This window comes from Medicago sativa, chromosome 6 (assembly GCF_051527215.1).
Source record: "Medicago sativa cultivar Bolivia chromosome 6, Bolivia_mono, whole genome shotgun sequence".
NCBI lineage: Eukaryota > Viridiplantae > Streptophyta > Magnoliopsida > Fabales > Fabaceae > Medicago > Medicago sativa.
Window position 1 is genome coordinate 64,008,590 of NC_140754.1, and position 17,689 is coordinate 64,026,278.

At 38.9% G+C, this 17,689-nt stretch overlaps 1 protein-coding gene across 1 annotated transcript; it reads left to right on the top strand.

Annotated features, from left to right (window-relative positions):
- The first annotated feature begins 10,932 nt into the window (after positions 1–10,932).
- LOC146916266 (uncharacterized) lies at positions 10,933–14,139 on the top strand. The gene has a single exon (XM_085721588.1). It carries the CDS (start codon positions 10,933–10,935, stop codon positions 14,137–14,139), a length of 3,207 nt encoding a protein of 1,068 aa, XP_085577714.1.
- Positions 14,140–17,689: the final 3,550 nt, after the last annotated feature.

The window sequence follows — 17,689 nt, forward strand, 5'->3', positions numbered from 1 at the left end:
AACGGACCGTAAGCATTACGATCTGTTCGGGTATCGCGAGTGTCCAAAGAACTGGAAGGTGACCGTGAGCGCCTGTTGCGTCTGGGCGGAGACCTCCTGGGTGGAGTTCGACGCAGAGGGGATCTTCGCGACGGGGCCCTTCTGGGAGGGGATCTCCTTGGTGGAGACCGTCGGGGGGACCTTCTTGTTGACCTCCGGGAGAAGGATGGAGATCCGATGCTCGCCGAATGTCGAGGGTATCTGGAACGTGACCGACTGGGGCTCCCTCATCTTCTGTTACGTATTGGGGAGGGAGATCGCCGGGTTTGGACGGTTGGACGTGCGTGCTCCAGATCCATCAGCTGGCGGTTCTGTTCCTCGATTAACGACATTTTTCGTTGAACCGTGCGGATCAGGTTGCTGACGAGTACGCCGGTTGATGCTGCGTCTTCTGGAGTCTCTGTAGGGCGGATGGGACCTAGCAGAGGCCTTTGTTGGATAGGAAGTACCTGGGTTGGTTCCTCCCTGGGTGTATCCACATGTGAAGGTGAGGATGTTACGCCATCCTGTTGAGGAATGCGCACCTCACTTCGTAGCTGGGATTTAGCACCGTTGGCAGCCATTGTAGTTTTTTGTGAAAAGCTTTGGTTTTTAGGGATAAAAACGGGGAAGCTTATATATTCCCACAGACGACGCCACTGATCGTACCTGATCAGAAGGAGACTGCCGGTGCTTTGAATGCGGTGGTGGTGACGGTGGTGGAATACGTCAGACTGCTTCTTGGAGCGGATGGGGGGTGTGTACCTGCAGGCACTCCGACGCTCAAGTCAGTAGAGATCAGAGAGTGAGGGTTTTGAGGAAGAAAGAGTTCTACCTTGGGGATTGCGGTGAGTCCCCTATGTATAGAGGTGGAGAGCTGCAGAGCCGTTGAGGAGGCACACCTGGCTCTGGCGGTTACGAAATCGTGGGAAGTGTAACCGTCAGAGATTTTATTGCGGGAACGTGCACAACGTGCAAGAGAGACGTTGGGGTTCGTTTGAACCGGTCTCTTTGCTTCGTGCACCCCCTTTAGGAGAGGAGGTATGTTGCGAGCAATAATGCCAAACGTGGAGTTTGGGTTTTGAGTGATATTGGGCCTAAGTAAATGGGCCAAGAATCCCTTTGGCCGGTCCAGAACAAGTACCTTCATCTCGATTTCGATTGAGTTGTAACCTCCATAAATTGTTTTTGTGTGTAAAAATCAATTTGATCATAATTTCTAACCGGCTTTTTTCAGCCAAATGAACAATTACTAGTATATGGACCCGTGTCAAACACGAACTAGAATGTTGGTTAATATTTTTTTATTTATATGAAAATTAAATAAACTCCTAAAAAAAAGTAAACTTCAAAATAAATTATTTTTATGGACTATTAAGATGGATTTCAAAAACCAAGTAGCCTCACAGGGGGAGTAATTATAATATTGCGCATTTAAATATTAAATTTTTTATTAAAATATCTCGGTTGTATCATATCTCGAATTTTAAAATGTTCCCCCAAGGCTCCTATCATCAAAGAATGTTATAAAAAATGTTTAAAAAAAATCTGAAAAAAACAATGAAAAGAGAATCAACTCTAGAGTTATCTTTTTCCTCAATATTTTTTAAAGTTATCTTTATATAATAATAATGATATAAATTAATATTGAAATTATTATTATAGATTTAATTCATACATATTGACAATGTAAATTTTTTTACACTGTCGATCATAATCATTGGATCTTTAAAAGGATTTTATGTTATCTAACTTAAAAATTATCGACTTGTAAAAAAAAATTAAAAATCATACAAATGAGCATATGGAGATTGAGTCTTACCGAAGATACTAATCTCACATTTGGTCACACACATGGACCATTTAATGCCCAAATTCATTTAGTTGCATTTATGGGCGAAAAAAATCGTTTCTTTATTCACGTATTTTAGTGCATAATATTGGGAAGGGAATGATGACATATGATGACATGTAGGAAAATTAATATTTGCATTAAAAAACAGGATATTAACTTATACTACTTCCATTCTTAATTATAAAACCATTTTGAGAGAACAAAATTGTCCATTGTCATAACACCATTTTGGTATTTCTAACTACATAATTATTTCTTTACCAATATGCCCTTATTTATTTTTTTTACATTTTTTCTTCAATTAACAATATACAATATAATGAAAACATAAACTCTCTCTCTAAAATAAAATCCATTCTTAATTATAAAACCATTTTGAGAGAACATAATTGTCCATTGTTATAACACCATTTTGGTATTTCTAACTACATAATTATTTCTTTACCAATATGCCCTTATTTATTATTTTTACATTTTTTCTTTAATTAACAATATACAATATAATGAAAACATAAACTCTTTCTCTCTAAAATAAAATTGTAAAAACAACAATAATTACAATCAGATTTAATACTACCACAAACTTTTTTAATTCCCATGATTTGTTCAAAAAGACCTTGTATTTAGAGATGAACGAAGTAATACACTATTCATCCAAAATAAAGGGCGCTTGAAAGAGACAACACATATTTTCCATTTCTTTATTTTTTTTTGAAGACATCAAAATGGAATATATTACTACTGGATGTGAAACCACTATAGTACAAGATGTACTACATGGTCACTCCAAAAAGAAGAGAACCGTCTCAAAATATTTACAAAGTAACGGTCAGTCGATACCCAGACATAACATAGGGTCCGACCACCACATCTGAGTGCCATGTACAAACGAGGCATTATTAGCCTTTAACCACCATAAGGAATGAACTTTAATATTTTCTAATAATTGTTCTATGGTGGTTTGGTTATTATTAAATAGTCTGTTATTGCGTTCATTCCAAACCACCCAGACACAAAGTAACCACACTAGCTGAAGGAAAGACCTGCGCATCCTTGAGTAACCTGTACAATGAATGAATTGAAAGAAATGCTCACAGATATCATTAGGTTCGACACCTGAAGCACCAATCCACTTTCTGATATGCCCCCACAAAGGCCCAAAACTATCACAATGAAGAAACAGGTGTGACGCCGTTTCGTCGTTACCGCACCCAGCACCACACACCGCTGCCTCAGCCGGAAGCACCCCTCGACGGACAAGATTAGTCTTGGTTGGAAGCCTGTCCCGAATCAAACGCCACGCAAAAATGGAAACTTTCAAAGGAACCTGATGATGCCAAACAAGATCATTCAATCCACCTGGTATAGGGTCAGCTGGAGTTGTCAGAATGTGATAGACACCGCTCACAGTGTAACCCCTTTGGATGTCCGGGTTCCACTGCCACCTGTCAGGAATGTCAGTCTGCAAAACAATATTGTTAAGAAGAAGCCTACACTCCACTACCAACTCATCCTCCCAAGCCCACAACCTCCTCCTCCAGTTCCACACCTCTCCTCCTTCCTCCCAACCTAAAGCAAACATTTCAGCCACTGTACAACATTTATTATTAGATAAATCAAATAGGCGGCGGAACCGATTACGTAACGGTATATCTCCTAACCATCTGTCATGCCGAAAATAGGTACTAGATCCATCCCCCACCCGTTTCGACACCCTCTCTGCAAACCAACCCCCATCAACGTCACCTATCCCATCCCTAATCTTCGCTATCTCTCTCCACCAAAAAGAACCACTCCTGCCCCCTACCTCCAACCTCCCTGCCTCCTCACCATACCGCGCCACCAACACCTTATACCAGAATCCGTCTCTATCCACCAACATCCTCCAACACCACTTCCCTAATAAAGCACTATTAAATTCCCTTAACTGCCTCACCCCCAACCCTCCACACTCCTTTCTTAAACAAACTGAGCTCCAAGCAATCCAGGAAATTTTCCTGTTATCCTCACACCCTCCCCAAATTTTTTTATTAAAAATAGATTCAATGATAGAGAGTATACCTGACGGAGCTTTGAAGAAAGAAAGAGCATAGACAGGAAGCGAAGTCAAGACAGATTTTAAGAGAACCAACCGGCCACCAAAAGAGAGGAAGCGACTCTGCCACCCCGACAATCTAGATTTTATAGTATGCAACACTGGATCCCAAAAAACTAACCGATTCGGATTACCTCCAACAGAAAGACCCAGATACACAAACGGAACCTTGCCCACTTTACAATTTAAAATTGAAGCCGCTTCATTCAACCAAGACTCCGCAATATTAATACCAACCAGCAGACTTTTGTTAAAATTTACCTTCAGTCCAGACATATCTTCAAACAAAGTCAGTACCGCTCTCAAAGCACGCACATTAGCCCAACTTTTAGTACCCAGTAACAATGTGTCATCCGCAAATTGTAAATGAGACACAACAACAGAATTGGTAGTCCCAACCTTGTATCCTGTAAACAAATTATTCTCCACCACCGATGACATCAAAACATTCATCCCTTCTGCTGCTAACAAAAACAAAAATGAAGAAAGAGGATCCCCTTGACGTAAACCCCGTTGCATAGAAACTCTTCTGTAGGGCTGCCATTTACTAAAACAGAAGCGGTGGCCGTTGACACACATTCCTTTATCCACTTTCTCCATAGAACTGGAAAAGCCATTTTTTTCATTACCTCATCCAAGTAACCCCAGTCAACTGAATCATAAGCTTTTTCAAAGTCAACTTTAAAAAGCAACAACTCCTTTTTCATCTTCCGAGCCTCATCAACCACCTCATTAGCAATCAAGATGCCATCAAGAATCTGTCAATTTTTTACAAACGCTGTCTGGCTGTCCGAAACAACCGTTCCCACAACCTTTTTGAGCCTGTTTGCTAAGAGAGCCAACCAACGAAATAGGCCTAAAGTCATTAAGACGCTGCGGACTATCAATTTTAGGAATCAAAGTTATGAAAGTATTGTTGATACCTCGAGACAGTTTTCCATTCCGATGAAACTCCGATATGAATCGCATTACCTCATCCTTCAAGTCATCCCAAAACTGCTTTATGAAACCAAAATTGACCCCATCAGGTCCTGGATTCTTATAACTATCACATCCCCATACTGCTTCTTTAACTTCAATTAAAGAAAACGGCTTAACAAGACCACCAGCCTCCGCATAAGATAAATTTTTGAATGGCAAGTTTGCAACCCCCGGTCGCCTAATAGAGGCCGCCGCATAATGGTCCTTAAAATGTGAAAACACCGCATTCCAAATAGGCTGAACTCCTTCCACTAAGGTACCATTCACCATTAGCGGCACAATGGCATTTCGACGCCGCCGACTAGAAATGACCGAATGGAAATACCTAGAATTAGCATCTTCATCCTTCAACCAATTTAACCGAGACAGTTGCCAAAGAATGCTTGAATTCACACGAGACAAGGAATGTAAATCATGAGCAACCTCTCTGAGTTCGTGAATCTCTGCATCTGATAAGTCATCATCCTCCCCTTTTGCATCAATCTCTGCTTGTCGAATTTTTAAGGTGGCAATTTTACCAGGAATATTTTTTGCATGTAGAAGATGCCACTCCTTCAGCGCCCCTTTAATCAATTTCAGTTTCTCACGGAGCACAAAGCCACCCCACCCTTCTACTTGAAAAGAGTTCCATTTTTATTTTACAAACTGCTGATAACCCGGCATATCTTGCCAACATTTTAACATTTTAAGCGGCCGAGGCCCCCAATTTTCCTCATCAACAGAAAGCTGAACTGGACAGTGATCAGATAGACCCCTAAGGAGAGCCACCTGAATGCAATTAGGCCACTGCAAACACCACTCTTCAGATAACAAGAAGCGATCAATCCTACTCATCGACAAATCTTCACCTTTGAACCAAGTGTAGCGTCTACCACATAAAGGTAAATCAAGTAACTCATTATCATCAATGAACTGGGAAAATTGTTGATTATCAAGAACATTTCCGCCTCCCCTTAGAGACCTTCGTTCTTCCGCATTTCTAACCGAGTTAAAATCTCCACAAACACAAACCTTTTTACCATGAACAGACTGCAAATGCACTGATAAATCCGCCCACAACTCTTGTTTAGCTCTCGTCTCACAAGGTGCATAAATATTGAATAAATAAAACTCTTCATTTGATTTTAGAAATCGACCATGAACTTGTAACATATGATTTTGACTAACCGATGACCACACCTCCACTTCCTCTGAGTCCCACATTATTAACAAACCTCCCGAAGCACCAACAGAAGGACGATACGAGAAGGAAAAGCTCGAATCTCGCCACAAAGAATTACCCAAAGAGTCATCACACACTGCTAACTTTGTTTCTTGCAAGCACAAAATAAAAGGTGTTTTTCCCCCACCAACTTCCTCACTTCCCTTCTCTTCTCCATCCCCCCTAAACCCCGAACATTCCAAGACACCAACCGCATTGAGCACACCCCCCTGCCCAACACCAACACCGCTCTTCCTCCCTTAAGCATTCTGAGAACACTGCATCTGCCATCCCCACCGGCGTCAACACTGGCCCCAAGGCCACATTCTGAGAACGTGACAACACTGCAAACCTGTTTTGATCAATTCCTTTATAAGAAACACCAATCATGTTACCAATGTCCACAATATCCCTCGCCTTTGCCTCCGCACTACCTTTTAAGACAACAAAATTCTGCCAATCATTAATCACAGACGCCGCTGTTGAAGAGACGTTAGAAGAAAATTGGTGGACCTCCTCCAAAGACTTTGTAACTCTCGCCCTTTGACGTCTACGACTGTGTATTTTTTGCTTCAATTTTTTCATTACTTTAGAATCTTTCAACACTTTCATGACCTCTTCTCTATCTTTACTTGGTAACCTTGCTGTTAAAGCAAAAATCTTTATGATGAATGTTTTAATGATAACAAACCTCGTGGAATAAATAATAAGTTTTATGAATGGTGTTCTACTGATGATTGCACTTGAGTTTTTGCGATAAGAACAGGAATCACATAAGTGGATAAGCTAGAAGCCACCCACATCAATAAGTGCATTATATCTACTCAACAATGAAAGAATGAGTATATCATCAGTTAAAACAACAATATCATATCTGCATGAAGATTCATAGCTCAAGAATCATGATGGAAGAACTTGAATCATGATGGAAGAACTTACATCACAAGCTACACAAGAATGTGCTTGAATTTATGTGACAAAACTCACATTGAGTTTTGTGCTATATGATTTGAAGATCCTCCATGGGTAAACAAGATAAAAGGAAATATGCATACAAGTTAGGAAGATTCTCAGAACCTCCTCAAAGTATCACACTTCCAAAGCTTCTAAGGATAAGAAGTTCAAAGTTCAAAATATTCATATGAATAGAGTTCAGAATGTTCATATGAATGGAGTTCATAATGATCATGAACATAAACCAGAATATTTCCAGAAATCATAAAGGATTATTTCATAGATAAACAAGAATATTTAAAGTCATCGGTTACAAGCGATATTGAACTAGATGCAAAGAAATATTCTGTTGGACTTCAAAGAAAGAATCATATTGTTTGTCAAAACAAATGATCTCTCCTTTATATGCTTCAAGAAGTTTTTGAAGGAAATAAAGAAACAACCTTCATAAGGTTCAAAGTGTTGAAGAACATTAGTATGTTTATGAACATCAGAAAGTTCAGCACAAAGTACAACCGTCAAAAAGGAAGGAACCCAGAAGAAACACTCTGAAGTTCCTATGTATGAACCCAGAAGGAGTTCAGAAGGTTGTTTAGAAGGTTGCTCAGAAGGTTCATTAGAGCAAACTCATAAATCAATATCCACACCAAGAACATGCAAGAACAGATGTGACATGAACATATCTTATGCATACAATGCTTTTAACTTTGGATCAAGAAATCATTAAAGGCATCTATGGTGATTAAAGGATTAATGGACTTGGATAGTTCTTGGTATTTGTGTGTTCATGAGTGATTAACTAAGACACAAACAAATTATAAATCAAACCAAGAATCAAGTTATCAAAGAACATGAAAACTTATGAACTCAGTCAGAGTTCAGAAGGTTAGTCAGAGTTCAAAAAGTTAAAAGAGTTCAGAAGGTTGGACAGAGTTCAGAAGGTTGTTCATGATGAACATCAAGAACCAAGCCCAGATATTCATGAACAAAATGAAGAACATGCAAGGTCTACGTGACTTAAATAAAAGCCCAGTAAAGTACAATGACTAATATCAATCAAGGAATAAAGGCATTTAATTGATTAAAGTCAAAGAGGGCATCTTCAATGTTCATTCAAGACTATGAACATTTGAAGTACAAAACATTAGGAATATTCCATCAAGAATATCATCCTAGATGTTTTCCAAGCTGCACTTCATAAATGTTTCACTATTAGGATTTGATTACATTAAATGAAATTCTTACAAATCATCCTAAGTGAAACAAAAAGGAACATTCTGAAGTCCCCTGAGTTCAGAAAGTTCGATCCTGCTCCATGATTTTTCTGACATGAACAATACAGTTGTTGGAAAGAAATAGGCAAAGCCAAAAGCAAGATCAAGTCTGAGTCAACAAGATTTCGACACATAAGGGAGTTGGTACTGTACAAAGCAAACTAAATCCCCTAAAGCATGGAATGAAAGTGACAGCTCCACTTTATGAGATCCTGCACTTGTTCCAAGACAGATTGCAAAGAAAATCTGACCCAGGAACATTCTAAAGTCGTACAAAGCAAATCTTCAAGTACAACCCATAAATTCATGTGACATTCATCTGCAAAATGCCCAGATGCATATCTGACCGTTCATCCACATGAACCCAGATGAAGATCATGATGAACACAACAACATTCTGAAGTATTCTCAAGAACACAACAACATTCTGAAGTATTCTCAAGAACACAGCAACATTCTGAAGTACATCAGTTTTGCCCAGAATTCAAGTGTTAGTTGGTGGGTCCCAGGACACGTGGCACAAGACCAGTGGACACTCTCCAACGACTACAAAGGTTCAAGAAACTCTATAAATAGAGATCAAGACCTCAGCATAACATGCACCATTGTAAAGCAACAAGAAAAACAACATGAACATTGTTGTGAAGCTTTAGAAAAAATTGATCATCACAAAGATTCCAAGAAGTCTTTTTAAGTGTAAATCAATTTTCTTTCTCTTATCTTTTCAAAGATAAGTTCTTCTTCTTCTTCTGTTTGTTTCACAAACATTCAAACTCCAAACATCTTGTAAAGTCTCATCTAGCTTTAGGGGTACTAAAGTGTTAGTTTGAGTTGAAGGTGTAAAAGTCTAAGTGGGTAACTTAGCAAGAAGAAAAGAAAGTCTCATCTAGCTTTAGGGGTACTAAAGTGTTAGTTTGAGCAAAAGGTGCAAAAGTCTAAGTGGGTAACTTAGCAAGAAGAAAAGAAAGTCTGATCTAGCTTTAGGGGTACTAAAGTGTTAGTTTGAGCAAAAGGTGCAAAAGTCTAAGTGGGTAACTTAGCAAGAAAGTGCAAGCCTGCTGAGGCTAAGAGAATACAGTTGATGTAATTGTTCAGGTGAACAAGATTGTAAAGTGCAGGATTTGAGAGGTTATCTCAAACATCATAGTGGAAACTCTCACAAGATTGTGAGGAGTGGACTAACCCACATTGGGGGAACCACTATAAATTTCTGTGTGTTCTTTCTCTTCCCTATACTCTTTATTTACATTATACACATCACACACAAACACATTTATTTATTTATTTAAACTGTTTTTGTACTAACACTTCAGAACGTTCTGAAGTCACTCTCCAAACTTAACCATTCCAAGTTCACAACTTGAGAATCAATTTTAAGTTACATGTTTAATTTTAAAAGGGTCACAATTCACACCCCCCCTTCCTTGTGACTATTATATCCACTTCAATTGGCATCAGAGCCTGCCTCTATGGTTTGAACATGTTGGATATTTGTATGTTGGCTTCACTTTTGCCTAAAACAAATATTCACTTCAGATGCGGAACACAATATTCCAACATCAAGAGTTGTTCTGTACGTTCTGGGCCTGACCTATGTTTACGCACGCGCTTGCTTGATTGAAGGAATCCACACCAGCATGTGTTGGTATGAACCGTGTGCAATTATGAAGAGATCAGAACATATGTGATTTCTTAAGGAATTGATGAAATGACTTAGGAAAGTATTTTTATGTGAATTTTAATAAAGCCTATTTTATAGGAGTTTCTATATCCGTCCATTGCTTAATGAAGAAGTCACTGATCCGATCTGAAGCATGATTGAAGGAATGACACGCCTTGCTTCAGTATATAAAAGGCTGCAAGACCTGAAGATATTCATTCAAGACATTGTGCAACAAATAGAGTTTTTGTTTAGGTTTTGAGTCATACGTATTGTGAGCCTTTCGTGTATCATCTTGATACATGTTTAGGACTGTGCTTTGAGTTGTAATACTGTGCACTACTCCGAAGCTTTTAAGCAAGGAGCTAGGTAGATTGTGGACTGCATCTAAGCTTTTAAGCAAGGTTGCAAGTTGTTGTTTTTTCGAGGGTAACCTCATTTGAATTGAGTCTGTAATTTGGGAATCACAGGGGATTGTGATCTGTTGTAAGGGAGTGAGATGGGATCTCAAATCTAGGAGTTCCTAGGTTGAAGTCTAGTTGGGGTAGGTCCTAGGTCATAAGTGAAAACGTGGTTTGCTGAGAGCTTTTGAATACGGACTGCACTAGTGGATTTCCTTCCTGGCTTGGTAGCCCCCAGATGTAGGTGACGTTGCACCGAACTGGGTCAACAATTCTCTGTGCCTCTTTTCTTTCCTGTCAATTATTTGCTTTATTATATTTATGTCTGTTAGCTTAATGTTCTAAACATCATCTACAACATCTGTTTACTGTGTCCTGTGTTGGAACATCGTTTGGAACATCGTAAGTCTAACGTGCTAGAATAACAATTGGCATCAGAGCAGGCACCCTGCCTGTTATTGGGTGAGATCCAGAGGAGATCTATTCTGGCAATATGGAGAAAGAAGGAGGATTCGTTAACAGACCACCTCTGTTAGATGGAACCAATTATGACTACTGGAAGTCACGTATGTGTGCATACCTAAAGTCCATAGATAGCAAAACCTGGAAAGCAGTGTTAAGAGGTTGGGAACATCCAGTTGTCCTTGATAAAGATGGAAAAAAAACAACTATTCTGAAACCGGAAGAGGAGTGGACTGCTCCTGAAGATGAATTGTCACTAGCAAATTCAAAGGCGTTAAATGCTCTCTTCAATGGGGTAGACAAAAATATGTTCAGACTCATCAAAAAGTGTGATGTTGCCAAAGATGCTTGGGACATCCTCAAAACAACACATGAAGGAACCTCAAAAGTAAAGAGCTCAAGAGTTCAGCTCTTAACAACCAAATTTGAGTATCTGAAAATGCAGGAGGATGAGACCATCCAAGACTACTACATGAATTTCTTAGACATTGCAAATTCATTTGATTCTCTTGGTGAAAAGTTGTCAGATGAGAAATTGGTGAGAAAGATTCTCAGATCCCTTCCAAAGAAATTCGATATGAAGGTGATAGCTATTGAAGAATCTCAAGATGTCTCCAGTATGCAAGTGGAAGAACTCATAGGTTCTTTACAGAACTATGAGCTTGTTGTTGACAACAAAAGTGAGAAGAAAGGAAAATGTATTGCTCTTACAGCAAATGCAGCTGATAATGATGAATGGTATGAAGATGCAGAAGATGACAAAATCGCAGATGATATGGCTATGCTGGGTAGACAGTTCAACAGACTTTTGAAACAAGTCAATAGCAGAATCAGAGGCAGTGGGCAAAACATCCGATTCAACATTGACAAGCAACAAAGCAATCCAAGGTATGACAGAAATAATGACAAAAATGTTCAATACAAAGGAGTGCAATGCTTTGAATGTGGAGGTTATGGTCACATTAGAACTGAATGTGCAACCTTGCTCAAGAAACAAAAGAAAGGGATGTTGGTTTCTTGGTCTGATGATGAAGATGGAGATGGTGAAGGAGATGCTGCCAAAATTGTCACTGCTTTGACTGGAAGAGTGATACCCCTGTGTAATTCTTCTGATAAAGACCTTGCTGGTAGGGAAATTGTGGTACCTGACTATGATGATACAAACATGTCTAAGCTTCTAGCAGAGCATGATGAGATTATCAACCAGCTCCAGTATAAAAGATCTAATCATTCGAGCAAAGTTGCTGATCTTAATCATAAGGTAATTTCTGTCAAATCTCATCTTAACAATGCCTCACAACAAGTTATGATGATGAGTGTTGGAACTGATGTTTTTACTGAGTCATTAGATGGTCAAACAATAGAAGAACCTAATGACATAGAACATACTCATGAACCTTTGATAAATGAACATAAGATTAATAACTATGTCCAGTCTCTAGATCAGCATGAGATAGATAAAAGTGTGAACTCAGTTGACAAGTTAAATTTTGTAACTTCTTCCAGCACAGTGGATAACCCTGGCAAAATGTTAGAACATCCTTCAGAACCTCTCCTAACTAAGCCTAAAAAAGAGTCTTCCACCCGGAAATGTCCTCCTAACAACTTACAAGGACATAAAAATCTGTTGTGTTTCAATCTGTACAAAACACCTGAACTGTATCAATCCAGATCTGTAGAGAGTGAAACATATAAAGAAAGGAAACCTAAATGTGTGGGTCTGATGATTCATACATCCCCAGCAACATCTGATGAGAAGGGTTGGTTCTTTGATAGTGGCTGTTCTAGACATATGACTGGTGAATACAATTACTTTGAAGACTTGAGACAGGTTGATGTTGGCCCTGTTACCTTTGCTGATAACTTTAAAGCCAGAGTTATAGGAATAGGAAGCCTTAAGAAGAGCAAGTTACCTAAGTTGACTAATGTGTTTCCGGTCGAAGGACTCCACTCAAACCTGATTAGCATAAGCCAGTTGTGTGATCAGGATCTAGAAATTACCTTCAGGAAGACTGGATGCAGAGTTGTGAACAAAGAAGGAGAAACCATAATGAAAGGGGTCAGATCTAGAGACAACTGTTACAAATGGGACTCAGAGTATGAGGAACACATTGAGATGTTGCGAGTAATGATTGAACATCATAAGGTGTCTGCCACTACTCAAGTTGAAAATATTGAAGGTGGAGGAAGTATGGGCGGAGATTTGGTGTCTATGCCAGATACTAAAAATACTATTTTCAATATCAGTTTTGATAATGTGACAGGGAACAAGGCCAATCTAGCAATACAAGGTCCTGCTCTAGAAGAAAAGTTCAAAATTGTTGAAATCCTTGACTCTTTAGTTGAGTTTAAATCCATCTGTCTTCTGGTATGTGAAACTTTTATTCGAAAGGATAATGATGGGTATCTTCAAAAAGATGTCTGTGTAGAAGAACACAGAGTTTATGATGACTCATGTCCTTCTGTCCTTGTGTACAAGAAAGCGTGTCCGTACCTTGAGCAAGCTTCCAGACCTTGGCTCAAAAGATTCTCAGAGTCCTGTAACATTCAAGAGTTCAAGAAAAGTTATGCAGACAAGTCTGTAAAGAAAGAACATGAAAGATTCCTGATTATCCTTACTTACCCTGATAATATTGTGTTTAGAGGAATGTCGAATCAAATGGTTCAACATTTCGTTCATCAGATGCAGTCTGAATTTGAAATGAGTCTTGTGGGAGAACTGACTTATTTTCTTGGTCTGCAAGTCAGACAGTTGGAAAACACAACCTTCATCTCTCAGAGCAAGTATGCCAAGAATACTGTGAAGAAGTTCGGGCTAGATAATGCCAATCATAAAAGAACACCAGCAACCACTCATGTAAAGCTATCCAAAGATGAAAATGGTGTAGCTGTTGATCAAAGCCTGTACAGAAGCATGATTGGAAGTCTCCTATATCTTACAGCAAGCAGACCTGACATAACTTTTGCTGTAGGGGTTTGTGCTAGATATCAAGCAGATCCTAAAATGAGTCATCTTGTTCAAGTTAAAAGGATTCTGAAGTACATAAATGGCACCACAGACTATGGGATTCTCTATTCTCACGGTGAAAGTTGCAGGTTGATTGGCTATTGTGATGCAGATTGGGCAGGTGGTGTAGATAACAGAAAAAGTACTTCAGGAGGCTGGTTCTTCCTTGGAGACAATTTGGTGTCTGGGTTCAGCAAGAAACAAAATTCTGTGTTTCTATCAACAACATAAGCAGAATATATTGCTGCAAGTAGTAGCTGCTCTCAGTTGGTCTGGATGAAGCAAATGCTGGAAGAGTATGATGTTCAACGAAATGTTCTAACGTTATACTGTGACAATCTAAGAGTTATCAACATTTCCAAGAATCCTATACAACACAGCAGAACAAAGCACATTGACATCCGGCATCACTTCATTAGGGATCTTGTTGAAGACAAAATTGTAACTCTGAAGCATGTAACAACTGAAGAACAACTGGCTGACATCTTCACAAAAGCCTTAGATATCAAGCAATTTGAGAAACTACGAAGCAAGCTGGGTGTTTGCCTCCATGAGGAATAGCAACCACTGTCCAAAATGTCAGGTACTTTTAGCTGTAATTTATGCTTTTGTCATATCTCAATTTGGCATATTTTATGGCTAAAAAGGGGGAGTAGGTATATCCTTGCTGTATGTTACCTGACTATGTGCTCGAGGATGTTGAGACATCCGATTCTGACCTTTTGGTTACATCCGATTCTGGCCTTCTGGTTATTTTAATTGTATTTCTGTTAGTTTGTATATATATATATATATATATATATATATATATATATATATATATATAAATAATATATATAGGGGGAGTAAAGAATATCTGTTTGTACTCCTTGAGGGGGAGTAAGCTTCTGTGTCCCTGAATGTTCCTGTGGATGTTAAAACATCCTGATGGTTTGAGCTACTGAGTACTATATTCCTATTTCTCTAAGTAGCATGTTGTGACAGTTGACTGTCTGTTTAGGATGTACAGGAATTTATTTTTCCTTATACGTCCTTTGCTGCATAACTCTGATCTTCTCTCTAATACCTTTTAGTTTCTCTTGTCTGCAAAATTCTATATGTTAATTGTTGTGTGAAAATAGTGGATGCAGAATCTGAGACATGTAATATAATTCTTCTAGTCCTGAAGATTATGTGTGAAGACTGAAGAACAATATTTTGGTATCTCTTGGAAGTCTGAGAATGTGAACCTTTCTTCAAGGAAGATTTTATTTGTGAAGATTGAAAGAAAGGTTGCATGTGCTATCTCTCTGTTTTTAACAGGTGTGGGCTGAATTTGTTTTAGCCAAAAATTTGCCAAAGGGGGAGATTGTTGGATATTTGTATGTTGGCTTCACTTTTGCCTAAAACAAATATTCACTTCAGATGCGGAACACAATGTTCCAACATCAAGAGTTGTTCTGTACGTTCTGGGCCTGACCTATGTTTACGCACGCGCTTGCTTGATTGAAGGAATCCACACCAGCATGTGTTGGTATGAACCGTGTGCAATTATGAAGAGATCAGAACAGATGTGATTTCTTAAGGAATTGATGAAATGACTTAGGAAAGTATTTTTATGTGACTTTTAATAAAGCCTATTTTATAGGAGTTTCTATATCCGTCCATTGCTTAATGAAGAAGTCACTGATCCGATCTGAAGCATGATTGAAGGAATGACACGCCTTGCTTCAGTATATAAAAGGCTGCAAGACCTGAAGATATTCATTCAAGACATTGTGCAACAAATAGAGTTTTTGTTTAGGTTTTGAGTCATACATATTGTGAGCCTTTCGTGTATCATCTTGATACATGTTTAAGACTGTGCTTTGGGTTTTAATACTGTGCACTACTCCGAAGCTTTTAAGCAAGGAGCTAGGTAGATTGTGGACTGCATCTAAGCTTTTAAGCAAGGTTGCAAGTTGTTGTTTTTTCGAGGGTAACCTCATTTGAATTGAGTCTGTAATTTGGGAATCACAGGGGATTGTGATCTGTTGTAAGGGAGTGAGATGGGATCTCAAATCTAGGAGTTCCTAGGTTGAAGTCTAGTTGGGGTAGGTCCTAGGTCATAAGTGCAAACGTGGTTTGCTGAGAGCTTTTGAATACGGACTGCACTAGTGGATTTCCTTCCTGGCTTGGTAGCCCCCAGATGTAGGTGATGTTGCACCGAACCGGGTCAACAATTCTCTGTGCCTCTTTTCTTTCCTGTCTATTATTTGCTTTATTATATTTATGTCTGTTAGCTTAATGTTCTAAACATCATATACAACATCTGTTTACTGTGTCCTGTGTTTGAACATCGTTTGGAACATCGTAAGTCTAACGTGCCAGAATAATAGAACACTTAACAATGTATGAGGAAAAGATCCAGAAAGAAGTGATGTCAAAACCTGCAAATCAAAGTGCATGTCACATATGCAACAATGTGGGATACTTTGTAATATCCCGCCTGTCAGTATCGGAATATTACCAGTCGATCGTGTCAGAGGAATTAAATTCATGGAAGATAAGTGTGATGGAAATATTTTATGACATGTCAGCATAACACGGGAAAAGTATCGGAGTCGTTTTAAACACGCTTGAGGCAAGGGCATAATTGTAATTTTACGGAAAAGATTATTTATATGTTTTTAGTGGAAAATATCTCATTTCCCTTATCCTTTTCTCTCTCTAAGTTGGAAGAATTCTCCTCCTTCTCTCTCTTCTCTTCCCTCACGTCATTCTCTCCTCTCCTCTCCAACAATCTTTCCAAATTTCTTCTTCTTCCATGACAAGATTTCCTCCTTTACCTCCCATATTACCACAAGGTTGTGTAAGCTTGGTTTTGGGTTGAATTTCTTCTTCTTTCTCATGAAGCTTATTCCATCTCTCTCCTTTGAAAGAACAATTCTTCCAAGAATTTAAGAGTGAACCAAGCATGGATTGTTAACAACTTAGTAAGCAATAATCAACTATGGATTGACTAGAAATTTTAGTGGTTGGTTTAACCAAGAAGCTAGGGTTTGTTATTTGGTAAAGAGGAAGCTTTGAGTTGGAATAAAGATGAGCTAGCAAGGATGATGATGCTTGGGATTGCAAGAAAACAACAAAAAAATGAGGTGGCTTGAACAAAGAAAACAAAAGGATCAAAAGCTAGGGTTTTGAGGCATGAAGTGAAAGTGATGCTTGAAGCTTGGGCTACATGTGCAAATCTTGTTTAGGTGAGTTCCTTAGATAGTGTTCCTACCTTGGATTCATGTGTTTATGACTTGTAAGTAGAGAGATGATTTATAGGGTTTATACTTAGAGTATAAGTACCCCTTTTCATGTCATGCTTGCCATATATGTAAATACTTGCCATTCAAATGTTTTACAAGTTTTCTATGACCTCTAGAGTCTTAATATGCATAGAGATACTTGGTTTTGAGGTTTTTGGGTCAAACATACCAATTTTGCAGGTGCTGGACTGTCATTACTCGCCACTGCGAGCAGATTGCTCGCAAGGCGAGCTAGAAGTCCGATCATGGGTGTCTGCTCGCCTTCAACTCGCAGCTGCGAGCAATTACTCGCCATGGCGAGCAAGCTCACTCGCGAGGCGAGTAGACAGTGCACTTGCACTGTTTGCTTGTTTCGCGTAATGATGGCAGGTTCCGGCTTAAGTTTTCTTCGAGCAGTCTTTTATGAAATGAACCCCTCAAACCAAGATCCTATTAGCTAATTTTAAATAAGGTTTTTCTTGATAAGAAGCAAGTATTTGGCATAGTTAACAAGGCATGGAAATTGA